The 19,115-nt window shown below is 36.3% G+C and overlaps 2 protein-coding genes across 4 annotated transcripts in view; both read left to right on the forward strand.

Moving 5' to 3' along the window:
- LOC129566641 (monocarboxylate transporter 10) overlaps positions 1–13,031 on the forward strand; it is a 68,557-nt gene extending 55,526 nt beyond the window's left edge. For all 3 annotated transcript variants that reach the window (XM_055442735.1, XM_055442736.1, XM_055442737.1), the window contains 8 exons: positions 1,950–2,123; positions 3,971–4,130; positions 4,554–4,695; positions 7,561–7,869; positions 8,318–8,489; positions 8,673–8,985; positions 9,371–9,616; positions 9,720–13,031. In XM_055442735.1, coding sequence (XP_055298710.1) covers positions 1,950–2,123; positions 3,971–4,130; positions 4,554–4,695; positions 7,561–7,869; positions 8,318–8,489; positions 8,673–8,985; positions 9,371–9,616; positions 9,720–9,933 — 1,730 coding nt within the window. In that variant the 3' untranslated portion in view covers positions 9,934–13,031. The remainder of the gene's footprint in view (positions 1–1,949; positions 2,124–3,970; positions 4,131–4,553; positions 4,696–7,560; positions 7,870–8,317; positions 8,490–8,672; positions 8,986–9,370; positions 9,617–9,719) is intronic.
- Positions 13,032–14,663: 1,632 nt separating this feature from the next.
- Positions 14,664–18,391, forward strand: LOC129566623 (tetratricopeptide repeat protein 8). Its single transcript, XM_055442707.1, has 7 exons — positions 14,664–14,844; positions 14,939–15,066; positions 15,482–15,544; positions 15,633–16,309; positions 16,444–16,618; positions 17,769–17,859; positions 18,128–18,391. The coding sequence occupies exons 1-7, from the start codon at positions 14,664–14,666 to the stop codon at positions 18,247–18,249; spliced, it is 1,437 nt and encodes a 478-aa protein (XP_055298682.1). The 3' UTR covers positions 18,250–18,391.
- Positions 18,392–19,115: the final 724 nt, after the last annotated feature.

A 19,115-nucleotide genomic window follows, 5' to 3' on the forward strand; every position in this document is an offset into this window, starting at 1 on the left:
ATTCTTTCTGCATTGACGTCTGACGCTGTATCAAGAAAAATTCAACCCATCCACGTTGACTCTATACTCTAGAGTGAACCAAATTCTTCTTTCACTTGAAAGTGAACAAGAGCAACCAACACCAATCACCCCGTATTTGTATGGAATTGGAGAGATAATCGCGCGAATGCCGTTAGTCAGCGCCATCTCATATCTCGTCGGCCAAGTCAATTTAGATTTTTTGCATTCATTTTATTATATTTAATAATAAAAATGATAAAAATAAATAAATGATGTGAAGGGCCAATAATGATTCGAGAATATGTACCTTAAAAACATAATCCTCATAAAAAAATATAAAAAAATTTGTTCATAAAGAGAAACACTCAAATCATTCTCTCCACGTCTTCATTTCATTCTCTCCACATGTTGTTTGTAATACGAATAGCCGTAATTGTAGAACGGAATGAGAGATGGCGCATAAAACGGCCATCATTTTAGCTATACAAGGGAATCTTACATGATTGACCAACACTGTTCACTTCGCGACTCCTCGAAATTGAATGTTAGTCTGCCTGTAGTGAATTCAATTTAAATCTTAATGGAATTTGGAATATATGAATTTACTATCCCTGCGACATATCCCATGCCTACGGCATACATAGGTTCTGACACCAAAAATTTCAGGGGGGGTCAAACCAAAAATTCAAGGGGGCGTCAAAAAAATCTAGTGTAAAATCATTTTCATAATCAATCCATTCTATCTAGTGTTAATGTTCCCTTCGCAGCAAAATTGAGGAGCAAAAAAAAAAAAGGTCCGAAAATGGCAATGGCTCCGAAAAAATCGTTGGGGGGTCAAATTTTGCCAGGGGGGGTCAGGATCAACGAGATCAGACTATGTCAGAACCTATGACGGCATATGACTCATAAAAATTGCGTTCAAATTTAGCACGGATGTACGTTAAGGTCACAAAAAGTTTAAAAAATTCTACTCCATACCAATATCGTAAGCAATTAAAAAGACTAATTACTTGAGCTATTGGTTGGTATGGTTATAGATTGACAAAAACATGTTTGAAATGAATTCTACACTACAATCGAAAAGAGGAATCGAAGAAAATCATCTTTTTATTCAGCTAAATTGGTTCAGCTATTCGTCACCTGAAAAATACACATCGATCAAAAAGATCAAACCAATTTCTTATTTTGTGAAAAAAATATGCAACATACAAAATTCCCATACAAAATTGTCGAAGTTTTGACTAAATTGACCGATTTTTCAAGAATATTAAAAAAAACACCAAATATACGGACAACGGTACGGAAAAGTTTGGGATTACGAATGTAATTCTTTTTATCTATATATAAAACTGATTTTTTTGTAAACAATCTTCAGCGATGTTTGTTCGTTTTCAATAAGAGTGGACGTTGAAAAATGGGGGCATTTTCGTTAATTTGTTTGCCAAATCACCTTTATTTTTGTGTAATTTATGTTTGAAAATTGCTTTTGCTCTTGTGTTTGGCATAGATTTTAATGACAAAGCACCTGCGTATACAATATTTCGAGCTAATTACAATGGAGTCGATCCGAAATATTCAGAGCTTGCGACAACATGCAGCGGCGGCAGTCCGAAGGTATAGGAGAATTTAGCTAATCTTATTACGGAGAGATGCTTTTGGTAATCGAGTCCAGACTTCTGGCTCATCATCAATTTTATGACTTCAACACAGGGCTCATTAGTCATGAAAAATGGTTTTCTTTCCTTTGTAACTTTGATCCGATCCCTTTCGACTTAGCTATAAATAGAAACACGTTGCCATGTGATTAAAACTCGAATGAAACCTCCATAAATCCACACAGATCCGCCACCCAAAAGATTCAATATCCAAACACACAACGCCCACAGCATTTTGCGTATAATTTTCCATTTTTGACTGTTTCATTTTCTCCATTTCCATCTCACTTTTAGATTGGCTGGGTTCGACTAGTTGGGCCGTTTCGATGTTTAGTGCACCGCTTATAATCGCATTTTGTCGTCGTAAATCAACGCGTTTAACAGCTGTCATTGGCGGATTAGTACTGGCACTCGGTATATTGTTTACGTCGTTTGCAAAAGAATTGCATCAAGTGGCCTTAAGTTACGGTAAGTTTAGAGTCATCAAAATGTGACCATTTTCTTTTGGTTTTGCTGTGTTCGTTTGTTTTTATGTAATCATTTCCAAATTAAGTGGATAGAAATGTTCCATGTGAAAAGACATTGGAAAAAAAAATTGAAAATTTATGGCAATAAATCGTAAATGGGTCAATTTTAAGCAATTTGCATTCGATTTGCCGTTTTTACGATAGGCTGACCATTTATTGGAAACAGCATATTTCATGCCCACATTTCATTCAAAACCAAATGCCCACCTGCCGTGTCAGGCATCTTCCAGGTTTTGGTAATAAAAAAAAACACAAAACATTTACCAAAATCGTTTTGTATTAGATAGTGAATTATCTGAAACGTAATCCAAAACGAGCGTTTTGCCATGTTTTATCGATTTTCTCCGTATTTCGGTTGAAAAACGAGGAAATTATCTTCTCTTCTTTGTATCGTCTCGTAACAGTACCGATAAAATAACAATTCGAATAAATCCACCGTAAACACTCACTTCAACAGAGGCTGGCACATTTTGCAGGGGGAGTGAAGCATCGCACACAAAAACCCCACACGCACACACGTTTCCAAAACATTAGCTATGAATGGAATATAATAAACATTTTATTGCCTATTAAAATTACATAATTTTCAGTGGAATTGGATTCATATTCCGCATTGATGTTTAAACAACATACCGGCACACTCGATGCCTTGAAATGAACGAAAACGATTTTCCGTTTGCATGTTTTTAATCTCAATACGAAGGAGAGTCGACTATTTTTCCTGGCAAATGAAAAACAAAAGGTTGTGTTTAGCTAAAGCTGTCTGTTTTTTTGTTGAATTTATTTTATTGGCAATTTGAGTATTCGACATTGAGCATCCACTTTTCTCCGTGGGAAAATAAAGACATGGCCAATTTTTCAGAAAAAATTCTGAACAAAGAAAATATCGTTGTTCTTTTCATTCGTTTGTGCCATTTGAAAAGCTGCCAACAAACAATCGTTGACAGACAACATGTACAGTACACATTGTACAGCCAAAAAAAAAACAATTAAAATAAAGCCATTGTTATTCTAGCACTTGTCAGTTTCGCACACAAAAAAGATTGTGCAAAAAATGTCGAGCGAAAAAATGGCAACTCAGTGCTCATCAACATTACAACCAATTTTGACGTGCGAATTTCATGTGCACAGGATAAATTCAAGCGTCAGCAAAACAATACATTGGGAATGTATGCCAAAATTGGTTTGTACACTTCGGCTAGACATCTGCTTCACATCTCGAGGCAAAGTTTTCTTTGGTGCTTGGGAGTCCAATTGGAACTTAAGCTACCATTACGTCATCATTCATCGCACGTGAAGACATTCCCTGTGGCAGAAAGTAGCTAAAGCAACACAAAATTCCAAGAAAAAAAGCCAAAGTAATTCTAACGAAAAGCAGAAGTCATTTTGATAATATTTCGCAACGAATTGACCGACTTTCACCGGGTGATATCGGATAACGGCACACACAACAAAAAATATTCAGCTCAGTGGCAAAAAAGTCAGTGGTTTATGGTACGCGTAGCGCGCACGCTCCAACCATTCATTATCATGATATTCGTAATAAATCAAGCAACTTGAAATATTTATATAGACTCATATAATTCACTCCATATTATTTCTGTTTTGTGTGCATTCATTCTCTATTGTAATGTTTATGGCTCGGAATAACGAGATAATATTTTCGGCTTTTTTTTCACAAATGGCCACTCAAAACAAATTTTATTTAGTAGATTTTAATAAATGGCTGATGATAAATTTGATGAATGAATTTTTTGTTGTTGTTGTCGGTGTTGTTAAAATGAACAGGGATTATCGTTGGTGTTGGAGCGACAATGGTGCGTGAATCATCGGCAGTCATGTTGGGTCACTATTTCAAGCGACGCAGACAATTCGTCGAGATGATCACAATGTCTGGTGAAGGTGTTGGCATCGCATTATTTTCAGTCATTTTAAAGGAGGGTATCGAGTAAGTATCTCTCACACATATTTTTTTTATCCCGTCTTAATGTAGAACTCCCAGAAGTCAGTTCATAAAAAGAAAGTCCAGTAATAAAATTAAAATTGGATGAGCTGAAAAGGAAGAGCGACAGAGAAAAAGAAAAATGATGTAAACTTTGAGCATTTGCTGGGTTTTATTGTAATTGAGCTTTTCTCAGAGAGAATCCAAAAATTTTCCGATAAAAATTGACCAGATCATCCTCTTTCTCTCTCTCTCTCTCTCATCCCCCATCTACATCAATGAATGTTTAATGCATTTCATCAACTTAAAAGCTTCACTTAAATATCAAACTCTTTAACTACTGTTAATGTCCACGCATCGTCCTCGTTTTTTATTTCTTTCTTTTTTCTCATTGCTTTTCTGCTGCTGCTTTTTTTTATTGTATTCCAGAAAACTGAAATGGTGCCATGGACTAATAGCCGTTGCTGGTTTAATGTCGTTATGCTTTTTCATGGGATTACTTTATCGACCTGCGTCACTTTATCATCCACAGCGGAGAGCCATTCTCTTTATGAAAAACCAACGGAAAAAGGTAAATATAATAAGTAAATTGAATCACTTTTTTCCCTCTTTATTCGTATAATGATAAGGTATAAGCATGCGTAAGCGTATATCTTCTGCTGCAGCAGAAGGAGAGATTCGGAGAAGAAAAAGAAGAAGATTTGGCCTTTCGTAGCAATTGACAACAATAATTTGGTTTAATGTTTGACTGTTACTTCCTTTGTCACGCAATCTATGAATAAAACAACGAATAAATGAGTGTCCGCTCAAAAAACTGGCCGATGTATAGACACAGGATATTCATTAAAAGTGGTTTCGGTTTACAGATCGTGATTTTCATTTTCCTTCCAGCGGCAGCAGTAGATGAAAAACACAACTTTGCGAACACTGTAATGTACATATCTCATTTGCGGATGGGCCGAAAATTTCGGATGTAGCGCAATTTCTAAGTTATGAACATCGCGTCGCGCATTTTCTTCAAATTACTTTTGCCACGAAACGTCAATGTAAAACTATCATGAAAATTCCGTACGCGCTTCCATTTCATCGTTTCTTTCTCTGGCTTCGGCATGTAATCCAATCGAAGAGCACCATGAAGTTTGAAACTTCAACCCGTTTTTCTTTCTGAAATATAATCATTTTGCTGCAATTATTTTTTAGTTGCGCCGAACTTTCATTGTGAGGCCAACTGTAAAACTAATTTCTTCTGTTTGAATAATATTCATTTTGGCAAACTTAATTTCGGCTGAAAAAAAAACCCATAATGAAAGCAAAATTCAAGTTTCTTCACAAATTAATAATTCATTTCGGAAAGATGAGATTTACGTACGTATTCAGTTGAGTAAAGCAAGTGGGATTCATGTGGCCGGAATGAACCATAGTTAAATTACAATGTACATTCGCGAAATGAAAGAATAATTTCGGTGTATTTACAAATCACCAACGAGAGATTGCATTTCAATTCCACAACATGAATATTGTGTTTAGAACATCACGTGGCACAAGCCCGAAAAAAGATGAATTGTTCCCAAGCCGAAAAAATAGCCCAAGGATGTACAAGTTACCGTGTGATGGGTCAGACAAAAACATCATATTTCGTGCCGTGGGCCCAAAAAAAATATGACCTACACATTGTAATTGATGCCAGCAACAGTGAGGTGTCTTGCTTATTCCCGAATAGCCAAAAGCTCTAATTCTTGACCTAGACCAATCAACAATGATGCGTTTGCAGGTGGACGTTATCAATCGTATGAAGAAATGTAATTTCATAAAGTGACAGGAGAACACACGGTTTTGGTTGTGAATTGGGTTTGTCTGTATATACATGTTTACATTTAATAATAGGCAATAAGAAGTGGTTGTAGTGAAACGAATACAAAAGATGCTTGAACATTGATTGATTGAAATGATTTCAAGTGTTTTGCGCTTACAATAGCCACACCATGTTCACTTAAGTGGAATAATCATCAGTCGCATACAACTAACGCTCAATCGCATTTTCATTATTCTGGCTCATTCGCATGCCATTGAAATAGCATCATAGACAGGACAATCGTTTCGAATAGAAATGATCAAATCGTTATTCACTTCCTGCTGTTGGCAACCGCTAAGTCGTTGCTTTGAATTCAATGTGGAACAGAAATGATTATGTTAATGGGAATGAAAATAGAAAATGAACATTTCGTGATGCCATTCAAGGAATACTTCATTCATATCATTTTCCAAATGATTCATACAAATAAGCCCATTTGTATAAACATGTGATGGATTTAAGTTTTGAGATGAATCGAAAATGATTGCATACAATTTGACTTGTGGATATGATGGAAAACACTTTTGAAAACATAATAAATGTGTTGAGCGATTAGCATACAAATCACAATTTTATCAAAGTATTTATACTGACGGCAAGGCTTAGGCCATTGAATAAAAGCCTTTAAATTGACCAATTCATGCTGAATAGTTTCCACACTTTCATTAATTCTAGGTGACTTTTGAATATTGCAATGGCTGATTTGTAAAGAAAAGTTGTGAACATCCGGTTTTTATAAGAGCTTATGAGGTCTGGTGACTTGCGTGTAGAAATAGGGTGGTTTTTCTACACTGTACGAAAGCCAAACATAGTTATTTTCATCTACTGTGAGACATAAAATGCTTATGTATTGCATAAAATGAACATAATATCATTTCCATCAGCTATTCTCTCTTTTTTTGTGACGAATTTCCATAGTTAGCGAAATACTCCAAAAAGATAATAAAAGCTCAAAACGAAATGAAAATTCGACTTTTTGCAACAAGAAAAATTACCATTTCCATTTCGTTTTCTCCAAAAAAACTGTTTCAAAGTACGAAGTGAATGCGATTAAATGGACCTCAATTTGTGTTAAGATATGGATCAGGATGCTGTACAATAAATTTTTATTACCGTTTATCTAGTTTTGGAGGTGCGATGAATTTGGGCAAAGATTTTAATTCGTTTGTTGACTGTTTTTATTTGGTGATGGTGCAATTTATTTTTATTTGTTTTCAACAGCAGCAATAGCAACACAGCAATAGCAACACAGCAATAAACGACCTTCAGCGTTTCAACTGTGCCAGTTTGCAAACATTGTATATGTGTTTATCGAAATAAATGGGGTTTTCGTTGCAAAAACAAAAGGTTTTTGTTTTTATATCACCAAGCATTGAATGATTAAATGGTATTTGGGTACTGTATTGCTAGGAATACTCAATTCCACTTCAGCGTTTGAGTATGGCGACTGCAATGGGAAAAAATATTACATTCAATTTGTTTTCTCATTGATTACATCTTTATGTGTTTGTTGTTCCGTTGATTTTATTTTGCTGATTGCTTCTCTTTCTTACTTTCTTTCTATTTTGCTCCGTTTCTTTGCAGGTGAAAGAAAAGAAAACGCATATACGTACGCCAAAGCCACCGTTTTTGGACTTTTCACCGTTTAAATCGTCGACCGTGCGAATGTTAATCATATGCTCATCGGTCGCGTCATTTGGTTCATATGCACCCTTGTTTTTTATGTCACAGCATGGTTCCGACGAGCATTACGATGTTCAAGATTTAGTTTTATTACAAACGTTTCTCGGTCTCTCGATTGCATTTGGCATTGTGGCAAGTGGTTCAACGATAAATAAAAATTTTACGATTTCTTACCGGAAAATTAATATATCACGGCAGTATGTGTGTCAGGTGAGTTACATTCACAATTCCAATTTCATTTTACTCTTCAGTTTTGTTGCTCTACTCACTTGAATTTCAAGCTATTATAAATCATTTCCTTTTTACTCGGCGAGAAAAGCACACACACACACACGGCTAAACTTTCCATCTAGTAGAATTGTTATCGGTATTTGTTCATGTGTGTGGCGGTACAAAATACCGCACATTTTCTATCGGTCGCTTTAAAAACACAACTATTTTCGAAACGTTATTTGTCGCGTGAGCGCGCGCGAGCTCCCGTGTGTGTATGCGTGGATGTGAAAATAAAGCAGTGCTCAAAGGAAAAGGGAATACAAATTACGATACATGCTCATTCGATTCAGTTGTTATATATGCATTTTTGCAATGTTTTCTCTCTCTCTTTCTCTCGTCCTCGTCTTACCCATCTCTCCAATACCTCTGAACAAACAAACAACAGATTGGTTTGGCATTGGTTGCCATTTCCACATTGGTGATATCGGGTATTGCTGGCTATACTGCACTGTGCGTAACGGCCTGGGGCTATGGAGTTGCGTTGGGTTGTTATCGTTACACATTAAAGATGCTGGCATTGGAACGAGTTCGAGCTAAACATTTTACAAAAGCATGGGGTAAGTGTAAACATGCCATACTGTTTGTGTGTGTACATTGAATCCATAAGGAGATACAAACAACAAGGGAGCCGAATCGAACCATTCTATTGCGGCATGAAGAAAGAAAAAAAAATAACTAAATGATGAAGATATTGCTGTTTTCTGGTGAATTTGACGTCATTTATATATTGCATGGTGTAGGTTTTATTCGATGTGCTGAATCGATCCCGGTGCTGGTTGGTATCCCGTTGACGGCATTTCTCAACAAAGAATCTCTTCGATATGGACGAGCCGGTTATTTTGTTTGCTCAGCATCCACGGCAATCTCAGCCGTTCTAATGTTCTTCATCGGCTATCCGATGGGTGGCCGCCAGAATTTATCCAAATATTCGGCAAACGGCTCGATTACTTCGCATTTCACTGTACCAACGACGGATTGCCCCGATTTGCTAAATCGCAGCTTCTCATCGCGCTACAACAACTGGTACAGCAGTGGTACACAGTGCACCTCATGGTAAGCGGATGATAAAGTTTTTACCAAAACAGTTTTGGTTTCGAATTAGACGTAAACTTTTTTATATTCCTTTCCTCTTGACGAAAAATGTGTTGTTTTCCGCTTATAAAAATGATAATGGCATGCGAAACCGTTTTACCAATGAATGGCCAGAAGCTAATTTACGAAGTTTTTCACTTTAATTTCCGGTTTAACATCGAATATAAAAAAAAAGAGTTGAGAAAAAAGAACCATTTGTTTGCTTTTGATTAAGTCATTCTTGAAGTAACTCGTTGGCTCGGCCTCAAGAGAGCGAACGAGTTAACCAAGTGCAGACATACACAAATTTGTATACAATTTGAAATGTAATCATTTTAATTAATGCGGTTTTCGTTGCCATTGGCAGTGTATCGAACGGTTGCTCATCGTTCCGGCATCGTGTGAATTTCAGCACACCAACACATCATCAATACGGTGCGAATCGATGCTGTCATTCCAATCACTGTGTCAACCGCATGCCAGTGGAAAATGGAAATGGTCGCTTACACAAGAGCCTTTCGTTCGCTTTTCAAACGCCGATGATGTGGAACGATGGCTATCGTACTTACCACGGTGCACCGAGTTACGCAACTACCGGCCGTTCGCATTCAAGGTAAATTTACTTGTTCATCTCTTTTTTTTCTCATTTCATTTCATTGATAAACGGTGTTTTGTGTTTACATTTACGAAAATGTTCCCGTTCTTGAATTTCTCAGGTGTGATTTGCATCGTCAGTACAATAATCAAGTGGTTGCGAACGGTTTGCAACATCATCCATCGCGCAGTAGGAGTGTTCCAGAAGGCTTGGCACATGTATCAACGCAACCTGGTTTTGAATGCCATTGTAGCCGAAATCACTGGAGATCGCAAAGTTTTCGACATCCAAATCGTTCGGTGCAAGTTGTCGAACAAATCACAACTTCAGTGTAAAATGCCAACTCAGTAAGTATAGTGAATGACCAAAACGGTTGATGCATGACGAATTCCCATTTCAATGGCGACCATTTTGGATGCAATTGTTGTACATAGATTGGAATCGTGTCATTTTTGTCAATGTGGAATGGCTAGCAAAAGCGGATGGCATAAGGTCTTCTATTCAGTTGGCCATCGACGAAATCGTCTTTAAGCTAACGACTTTCAAGGGTTCATGACATTTTCGCCATTAAATGTCTCTCCTACCCATTGATGGCGATGATGTTGCGAAATAAACACTTGTCAAGATGGCAATGTTGCCATTACATCTTGAAAAAGTCGTGTTGAAGAGCACAGTTAGCGACAGTACCTTCTCCTCCGAAATTCGATACACGATATATGACGATTAACTAATACTGCCATTTTACTAAATAGAAAGCAAAATAAAACACACTTTCTAATAAGTTGCGAACGTGTTATGAATGTTAAGGCACAAGGCTTAGGTTATGGAACAATTTATCGCAAATGTGCCAAGTTTTGTTGTAATTTCATTTTTAGAATTTATTTCATGTTCTATTGCATAAATGTACGTATTTTATTGTTATAGATTTCCAATTGCGGAAATTTGTTCTCAATTTATTATATTCGATGCGATTGTGTACAGTCCAAGCAGACGTTTGTACCATTTTTCGTCACGAATTGTAAAAAAAAGCTTCTCAATGGCTGTATATGAAGATAAAACCGAATACCGTAAATTTAATTAAATTGTATTTTCAACGTCAATAACAACAACAACAAAAACATTAATTTATTGCACATTTTATTGAACTCATACTATTTAAAACTCATTGAATGTACCTTTTATTACCTAATTCATAAACGTTCGATGTCATGCAAATTGACTGCGCTCAAAAGCATTTCGTTTTCAGTGGCAAGGAGTCATAGCTATGTTGAGCTAGCTCCATGTATTTAGACCGAAAATTGATGTTTTGAAAAGTTACACTGAGCGAAATGAGATTATCAGAATCACCAACATGAAGTTGTAAACGAGCGAATTCCAACCAGGGTTGAGCATTTTGCAAAATTTTCTCCACATATCTCCTTATAACTGAGTGCAGAAAATTTTGCGAAATGTCCAATCCTGATTGGAATTCGCTCGTTTACGACCTTATGTTGGTGATTCTGATAACCTTATTTCCCTCTGTGTATGTGTCAATCACACACACACACACACACACACATTTTTGCTTCTCGTTGGGAGGTGGGTTAGACATCAAATGTGGAGAAACCGATGCAATGTTTGTTGCTTTTTTCAAGTTCCATTCCTGCAATTTTCGTATTGAATATGTGCAAGCAAATTTGATTTTTAATTCGGATTTCACAGAACCGAATAATAATACGCTATGTTGCTTTTGCATCATTGAAAATGGTAAACAATACATTTCATACATGAAATCATCGTAAATTCAATGTAATTTCTATCAAATAGATTTTCAAATAGTTTGTGGTTTTCCAAATTGGTGTCTATTCTATCCAGAAAATAACGTTCCGCAAACACTTATTGAATATTTTTGTTCAGGCCGAAAAAAGAGCACCCCTTTGTCGAACACATCAATTTTCATAGAGAATTTTCGGAGTTTGAACTACATATTAAAACAAACAGCAACTAATATTTAACGAACCATGTACTCTTAGATCATAAGCACATATTTACGTATAACAAAATAAAACACAGCTCCAAATATAGTGCACACGCAACATAGCATTTCTACGGAATTTTAAATAGGAAACATTTTAACAAAGGGTAACATGATTTGACGGTTCTACGAATTTCAAAGCACATTTTCGATTCCATCAATGTCAACATTTCCTTTTTCAAGCTCCAGCAGAGTCTTTCCTTCTACTCAAACTTGCAAATTTTATAAAGAGAAAACTAAAGAAGTTTCCGCTTATCAATTTTACCACACCATTTCTCGACGATAATGGCCGACAGATGAAACAAAGCCTTTTAGACATGTTCCCATTTCGGATTTCCAATAGATGGAAAAGATATTTACCCATCGAATCCTTTGACCAAAAATTGTTATTTGAATATCGGTTTCGGGGATTCAAATCAATATTGTGCTAAATATCTTGTGAATTTCATGTATTTTGGGGTATTACAATGCTCAGTGCTCACTCCCCGTATTTATGTGTTTACATTTTACAAAGTAAATACTTTTCTGGAATCAGAAATAGCAATAAATTGAATCCAAGGCTAGGGATTGGACACCATATACATATACACATTTATTCAGTTGTATCCTTTGAATTTGGCAAAATTAATTGGTAAAAACGAAATTGAATCGTTATAAAATTGAGCAGTTTGGAAACGTTCGACGTGTTATACTACTGACTTCGAGCACTTCTGTCTTTGATTTCGTGTATTAAGTGAACTTGAAGAGGAAGATCAATTGAATGTTATCAGTTATGATTGCAATATTCTAATTCAGAACTAGAAGAAGAAAACATAGTAAGAGCAGCAATACTTATTGCATTGCTAAAGCCTCGAACGAATGCAAAATTACATTTAATTGAATTATTCAAATAAGTTAAATTGATGAAATAAATTGAACCATTTGAAATTAAGTAAACTATTTAGAGAGAAAAAAATCGGATAACCTTCCAAAAAAATAAACAGAAAAATGATGGTGTCAAATCCCTTTGAATATTAAATGTGGCACAAACCAAGAGAGAATTTAAACGATACTCAAAAAACAGAAAAGATAGATTAAGATTCCCATAAATAAATGTTATAATACGATAGTTATCAATTTCTTTCCCTCCCATTTCATTTATTGTATATGAAAATTTGCTTTTGCCGCAAAGATGAACTCTACTTCTAATTTAATTTTCATCCGTATTTAGGTATTGTACAAAGAAATCTCTAAATTATAACAACCAAACTAAGAAAAAAAAAATGTTATGTCCTTTGTTAAATTCTTCAAATTCAAACAAAAATCACTCTAATTTTGAGGATAACGATTTAAATCAAAGTTTTAGATTCAATTATGATGGATTGGTATAATAAAATAAATGCAATTGAAAAACGAAGTTAATAAACAAACAAATAGATCGAATCGAGCGATTGTTTGTCTTTTTGCACAAAAAGCTTACAAAGTTTACAGAGTGATACAATGGGTGCAGACAAGTGTCGAATCAACACTATTGATGAATTCAATGTAAGTAGTTGTTGCTACAGGTATATTGGCTTGGAAATTATTAGTTAGCAAAGTATCAAATGCCGTGCATAAATATTGGATGCTCAATACACAATGTGTTTAAGAAGTTTGAAAAGTATTTACCACAGACTGAAGTTTGCTTGAACACATTCCTGGAAAATCAGTGTCACTACGGCAAAGTATGTTGAGCTAAGGTGTTACACCATAGGAATTTTACTGCATTCAACCGGTTTACGTTTGGAATCTCCAATTTCCATTCATATTTCAATATTTTTTCATCATTTGTTCACCTCGACAAAAATATTTTCCAATTTTCTCCACCAAGAAGATTATCATTCATAGGTTCTGACATAGTCTGATCTCGTTGATCCTGACCTCTGCTGGCAAAATTTGACCCCCAACGATTTTTGCAAAAGTGAGGACCTTTTTTTAGGTCTTCACTTCTTTCCGAAACCGATTTTACACTAGATACAATTGATTTTTTTGACCCCATCATGAATTGGTTTGACCCCCCCTGAAATTTTTGGTGTCAGAACCTATGTTATCATTTATTGAAAAGAAAATCGGAAAAATCTATGGTTATCCCATTTTCATGCATCACATTGACGACAACTGAAATTGAACTCAAAATTGAATTGCATACCACTGATTGAAATGCATCGAGCTTGAATGTATCATAGAAATGCATTTGTGCATCCCATTTCATTTCAAATATGAATTATTTGAATACACGACAACATATTCAATATGATGCTCTCGCCGTAAACACCTTTTCCAGTGACATTAATTCACATCAGCTCTAAACCTCCGGCTTTATGTTCTATATTTGTGGAACGTGTTTAAATTTTTCATTTATTCCGCTTTTATCCCATTTCTGAACTTTTTTTCATTATCGTTCTATGAAATTGAGTTTGGAAAATTCAAAACTACTCAGGTGTGTTCCATTAGACAATGATTGCTGTCTCTGTTGTCGTTTGAAATTTGGTGATCGGATTTGGAATTTGTGATAGAATTCGATGGTCGTTAGAAATCGCATTCATTCGAAAATTCTGAATTTTCCCATGAAATTTCATTGTAATAGTTCTTTCTTAATGTGAAGAAGACTTTCATCAATAAAAAAAGTTGGCAAGATTTTTGACCTCAACCACAAATATTTGCGTTTGCAAGGTGTTTTTATTTGGGAATACTTGTATGATTTGCGGTTTACTCTGGAGAAATGCACAACAATCGCAAAATGACAATCAATACGATTCACAGAGCAGCAACGGATTCAAATTTGTTTTGTTTAGCTTTAATTTGTTGTATTGTGTTGAACCTTCATTCGTATTTATTCTAACGTATTTCATACTGTGTTTCAAGTACATATGCACCAAGCGTACACAAACGCTTGAGCTTCGTGTAGTGTTCGCTCTTGATTCACAGGTGGCGTCAGCCGCTATCGGTTACTATGGAAATATGCTTTAAGTGTTCTGTCTAAACAATATTCATTTGCATTTATTTTTCCGATTTGTTGTTTACAAGACAAACATGGATCAATTCTATCTCGCAATTTCATTGTTTCGTCGCAAAAAGTTCGAAGAGTGTATAAATGTGTGCAATGAATTGTTGCAAAAGAATCCACAGCAGAACGGACCATGGGAATTAAAGATGCGGGCAATGATTCAGCGAGTTTACGTGGATGATATCGAAGCTGATGATGGTGTACCAGGTGAAAACAATTTTTCTTTAATTTTTCAATGTTCGAGTGTTTTTCTTTGTGTTTTCAATACTTGATAATTGGGATTCAATGTCTTTCTTTGAAGAAAGTGACGATTTGGATATGAATCGATTGGCAACGGCACCACGACCTGGCACAACACTGCGGCCAGAAGCGGGTGCGAAAAATCCACAGCAATTGTTAGTGAACAGCCGGCCAAGGACATTAAGGTGTGTTCCATTAGACAATGATTTCTGTCTCTGTTGCCGTTTGAAATTTGGTGATCGGGGGTGGAATTCTAAGTCATTCCACCAAAATCGTTCGGAATTATTTTTTTCGTACATTAGACCATATTGGAGTGAAAGAGAGAGATTCCACAATTTTTCAGCGTTCCACCGGAATTATTCCGATAACTCAAGGAAGAGTGGATTGTGTGAGAAATAATTCCGGTAGCACGCTGAAAAATAGTGGAATCTCTCTCTTTCACTCCAATATGGTCCAATGTACGAAAAAAATAATTCCGAACGATTTTGGTGGAATGACTTAGAATTCCAGCCCGGATTTGAAATTTGTGATAGAATTCGATGGTCGTTAGAAATCGCATTCATTCGAAAATTCTGAATTTTCCCATGAAATTTCATTGTAATAGTTCTTTCTTAATTACACATTACACATTATTCACACATTAAGTGGACGGCCGTTGACGGGAATGGTAAGAAAGTCGCAGGAATAAATATTTTAAAATAGAGAAAAACAATTAGGGTAACGGTATTTTTCCTTCAACTTATGTCCCCTTTCAGTCTCGACCAGGAACAATGACACAACGACCGGGCACTTCGATGAAAAGTCGAACGGCTCTTCGAACCGGTGGATCACGAATCGATTCGGCTCGAAATATTCGATTGGGTTCAGCGACAATGTTTGCTTTGGGCGATCCAGCGGGACCTCTATTTCAAGCGTCTCGATTGAATCCGGCGAATTTCATCAATAAACCTCTTGCCAAACCTCTCTTTCAATTTCTCTACTACCACGACGGTGATGTTCGCAAAGCATTAGATCTCTGCAAAACGATAGTCGATCGACGACAAGGTGATGTATCTTGGTGGTGGTATACACAAATCGGCCGTTGCTATATTGCGCTCGGTAATCCTCGCAGTGCTGAACGATTTTTACGCGACTCACTGCAAAAATTCGCCCATATTGATACGGCCTTATTGTTGGCGCGTGTTTATGTGAAAATTGATCAGCCGCTGGCGGCAATAGACATCCTTGAGAATTCGTTGAAAAAATTTCCGGATGAAATTTCGCTTATGACACATCAAGCGCGCATACTCGAACTGATGGGCAATCTGCAGACATCGGTGCGTATGCATCGGCACATTGCACAACTGGAGCCAATTAACAGTGAAGTGCTCGCCTGCATTGCCGTCCATCATTTCTATGGCAATCAGCCCGAAATGGCACTTCTCTACTATAGGTATAATTGTTTCTTCTTTTCTCTCTTCTCTTGCTCTCTGTATCATTTTCCATTCTCTCCGTCATTATCATACGCACAATATAATTATAGAGTGAAAAGAATTTTTAACTGAAATGATTATTAACTCCGTACAGACGTGTCTTAAGCATGGGAGTGCACAGCTGCGAATTATTTTGTAATCTCGGTCTGTGCTGTCTGTATGGAGGTCAATTAGATTTGGTGTTTCCGTGCTTTCAACGTGCCATTCGCTTAGCCACAACGCCCGAACAACGTGCTGACGTATGGTACAATTTGAGCTTCGTCGCTTTGGTATGTAACTCTTTTTTTTGCTGCTTTTTGGTTTGTTCGTTGTTGGATTTTTGTTATTTCGGGAGTGTCATGCCCTGGCGACAAATTATATCGCCATAAGATATGATCGTGTTACGGAGTGATGGTTTCGTTGAACTCAGTTCTCGTTCTTTGATGTGTTATTTTGGTTATTTTTAAATGATTTTTTTTCTGCTGAAAGGAAACACTTTTTTGCTAAGGCCGGCAATCGATTGAATTGTAAAAATTGGCGAATGATGATCAAAAGCAAGAAAACAGTCGATTTTATTACTGCCATGTGTCGAATGCAAGTCAATGTGTCAGTCGATTTGGTCGATCGATGAGAGCCTACTTTCTAGGGGAAATTCCAAACCACATCATATCAAGAACAGGCCACGGAATTTTTTTCCCGTTTAATTAACAGTCTATTTACAACTTGCATGCATGTTTCGAATCATTTTCAGTCGGGATAATTAATGAACAAATAAGAGTGAAGCGAAACTATCGACCGTTCGAATCTATCGTTGTAACGCTTGGATTTCGATAATCGAATGGAATTCGAATGGTTGTTCTTTTTTTCCCATTCGTTTCTCGGCGAGTAAAAAATTGAGGAAAAAAATCTTCTTAAAAAAAAAATTCATTACTTCTGTGAGAGCGACTGCATTGGCTCGAACGCAACATGCAACTTGCATTAGCCGAACAATTGAAGTAGACCAAATTTCATTGATTTGAGTTTTGATCAATCATCTACGTGTTTTTCTTTCTCTAGCTCGATGATGAGCTGAACGAGAGAGTGGAAAATGTAACGGTATACGCGATACATTCAACATATTAATCTTGCTGAGTGATGACTCCAAAAAAAAAATTGGTTCTGGCCCTGATCGTTTGTGTTTGTCTAAATTTGCTTTTGAATTCGACTTAATTCGAAAAGGCATCGATTTTTCAGTTTCTTTGAATTGGATTGATTTATTTAATCGATATCATTCATTTTTTTATACTCAATATTTATAAAACTTGTCATATTCAACACATTAACGAAGATATAGAGGGAAAAAACGTGTTTGCATATAAATTGTGTTCGTGGAACTAAATATATGATTCATATTTGAAGAGAGAGAAAAAAATGAACTGAATGGTGTGTTTTGAATTACAGACGAGTGGCGATTTGAATTTGGCACGTCGATGTTTACGTTTGTGTCTGAGTTCGGATGGTTCACATGGAGCAGCGCTCAACAATTTGGCAGGTATTTATGATTAGATGTTCCGAAATTCATGATTGATAATGGTGATTGGATCGATTGACGCCATTCACAAGGCGCATGAACTGAATCCATTTGGAGCATTTTAATGAGAATGGATTGTTGTGTTTTGTTGACAAATGTTAATTTAAAAAAATCTTGCTGCAAATTTCAAATTCGATTGATTGAATGCATAATGGACCTTTTGGGATGAAATTGAATTTGTTCAAACTCCATTTCTAATCCAATTGTTTGTTTTTGTCTCTTTTTGCAGTGATATCCACACAATTGGGGCAATTCAGTAAAGCAAAATCCTATCTAACCGCCGCCCGAGCAGTGCTATCAAACAGCGAAGAGGTGGAGGCAAATATCAAATTAATTTCAAAATATGCATAATGGACTTGTGGGATGAATTTTCATTTTATTCAAAATTTATTACCAATTTTCAAATAGATTTTTATGTTTATTCTGTGTAAATTCCGAGACGAATGAAAGAAAAAGACATGTTGTTGACTGCATTTGCAGTTGTTACAAGAGTCGGAAGTAAATAAAGAAATAAATGTGTCTATTAATATTCAATTGAGCAAATACTCTGTGAATTTGATCGTAACATTGACAATAAACACATGAATGTGCTGCAAGCTGCGCATTTCCGCGGCATTGTCCATTACTCACAAATCATTTTCGAACAGAAGCACATCTTTTGGGATCTCTCTCTCTCTCTCTCTCTCTCTCTCTCTCTGTTGTTTTTTTCTTTCTTCTTCTCAATCGGTGTTTTCTTATCCGAGAGCGTACAACAAGAGAATATAAGCATGCGTAAGTACACCATTTGCGTTGCCTTTGTACACAACAAAGACCACGAGTTGTTACTTCTTTCGTTCGTTCGTTCGATTGCTTTACACATGCACGTCATGATAACCAGAGAGAAGAGAAGAAAAAAACAAGTTAACAGCAGGAATGGAATGAAGCGAAGAGAAGAGATGAAATAAAAACACATACTACGTATACAACGTATACAAGTGTGGTGCATCTAAAAAATGCATTCCGATCCACATTGAAGCTCGTTGAGTATGTGTAAAAAGGTAAGGAAGCCGGGCCAAACAACAACGCAAAGTATACTTATTCACATGCGCGCACTGCCCGAACAGAACGAACGATCGAGAGAAAGAACGAAAACGATGGAAAGAAGTAAGAAGAAGAATTGAGCAGAGAGAGAAGAGCAAATCATGGCCGCCACAAATTTTAAATTCCATCTTTCATTC

The sequence above is a fragment of the Sitodiplosis mosellana genome, unplaced genomic scaffold, assembly GCF_009176505.1.
Source record: "Sitodiplosis mosellana isolate CC-2019 unplaced genomic scaffold, AAFC_SMos_1.0 Smas_scaffold_4, whole genome shotgun sequence".
Classification (NCBI taxonomy): Eukaryota; Metazoa; Arthropoda; class Insecta; order Diptera; family Cecidomyiidae; genus Sitodiplosis; species Sitodiplosis mosellana.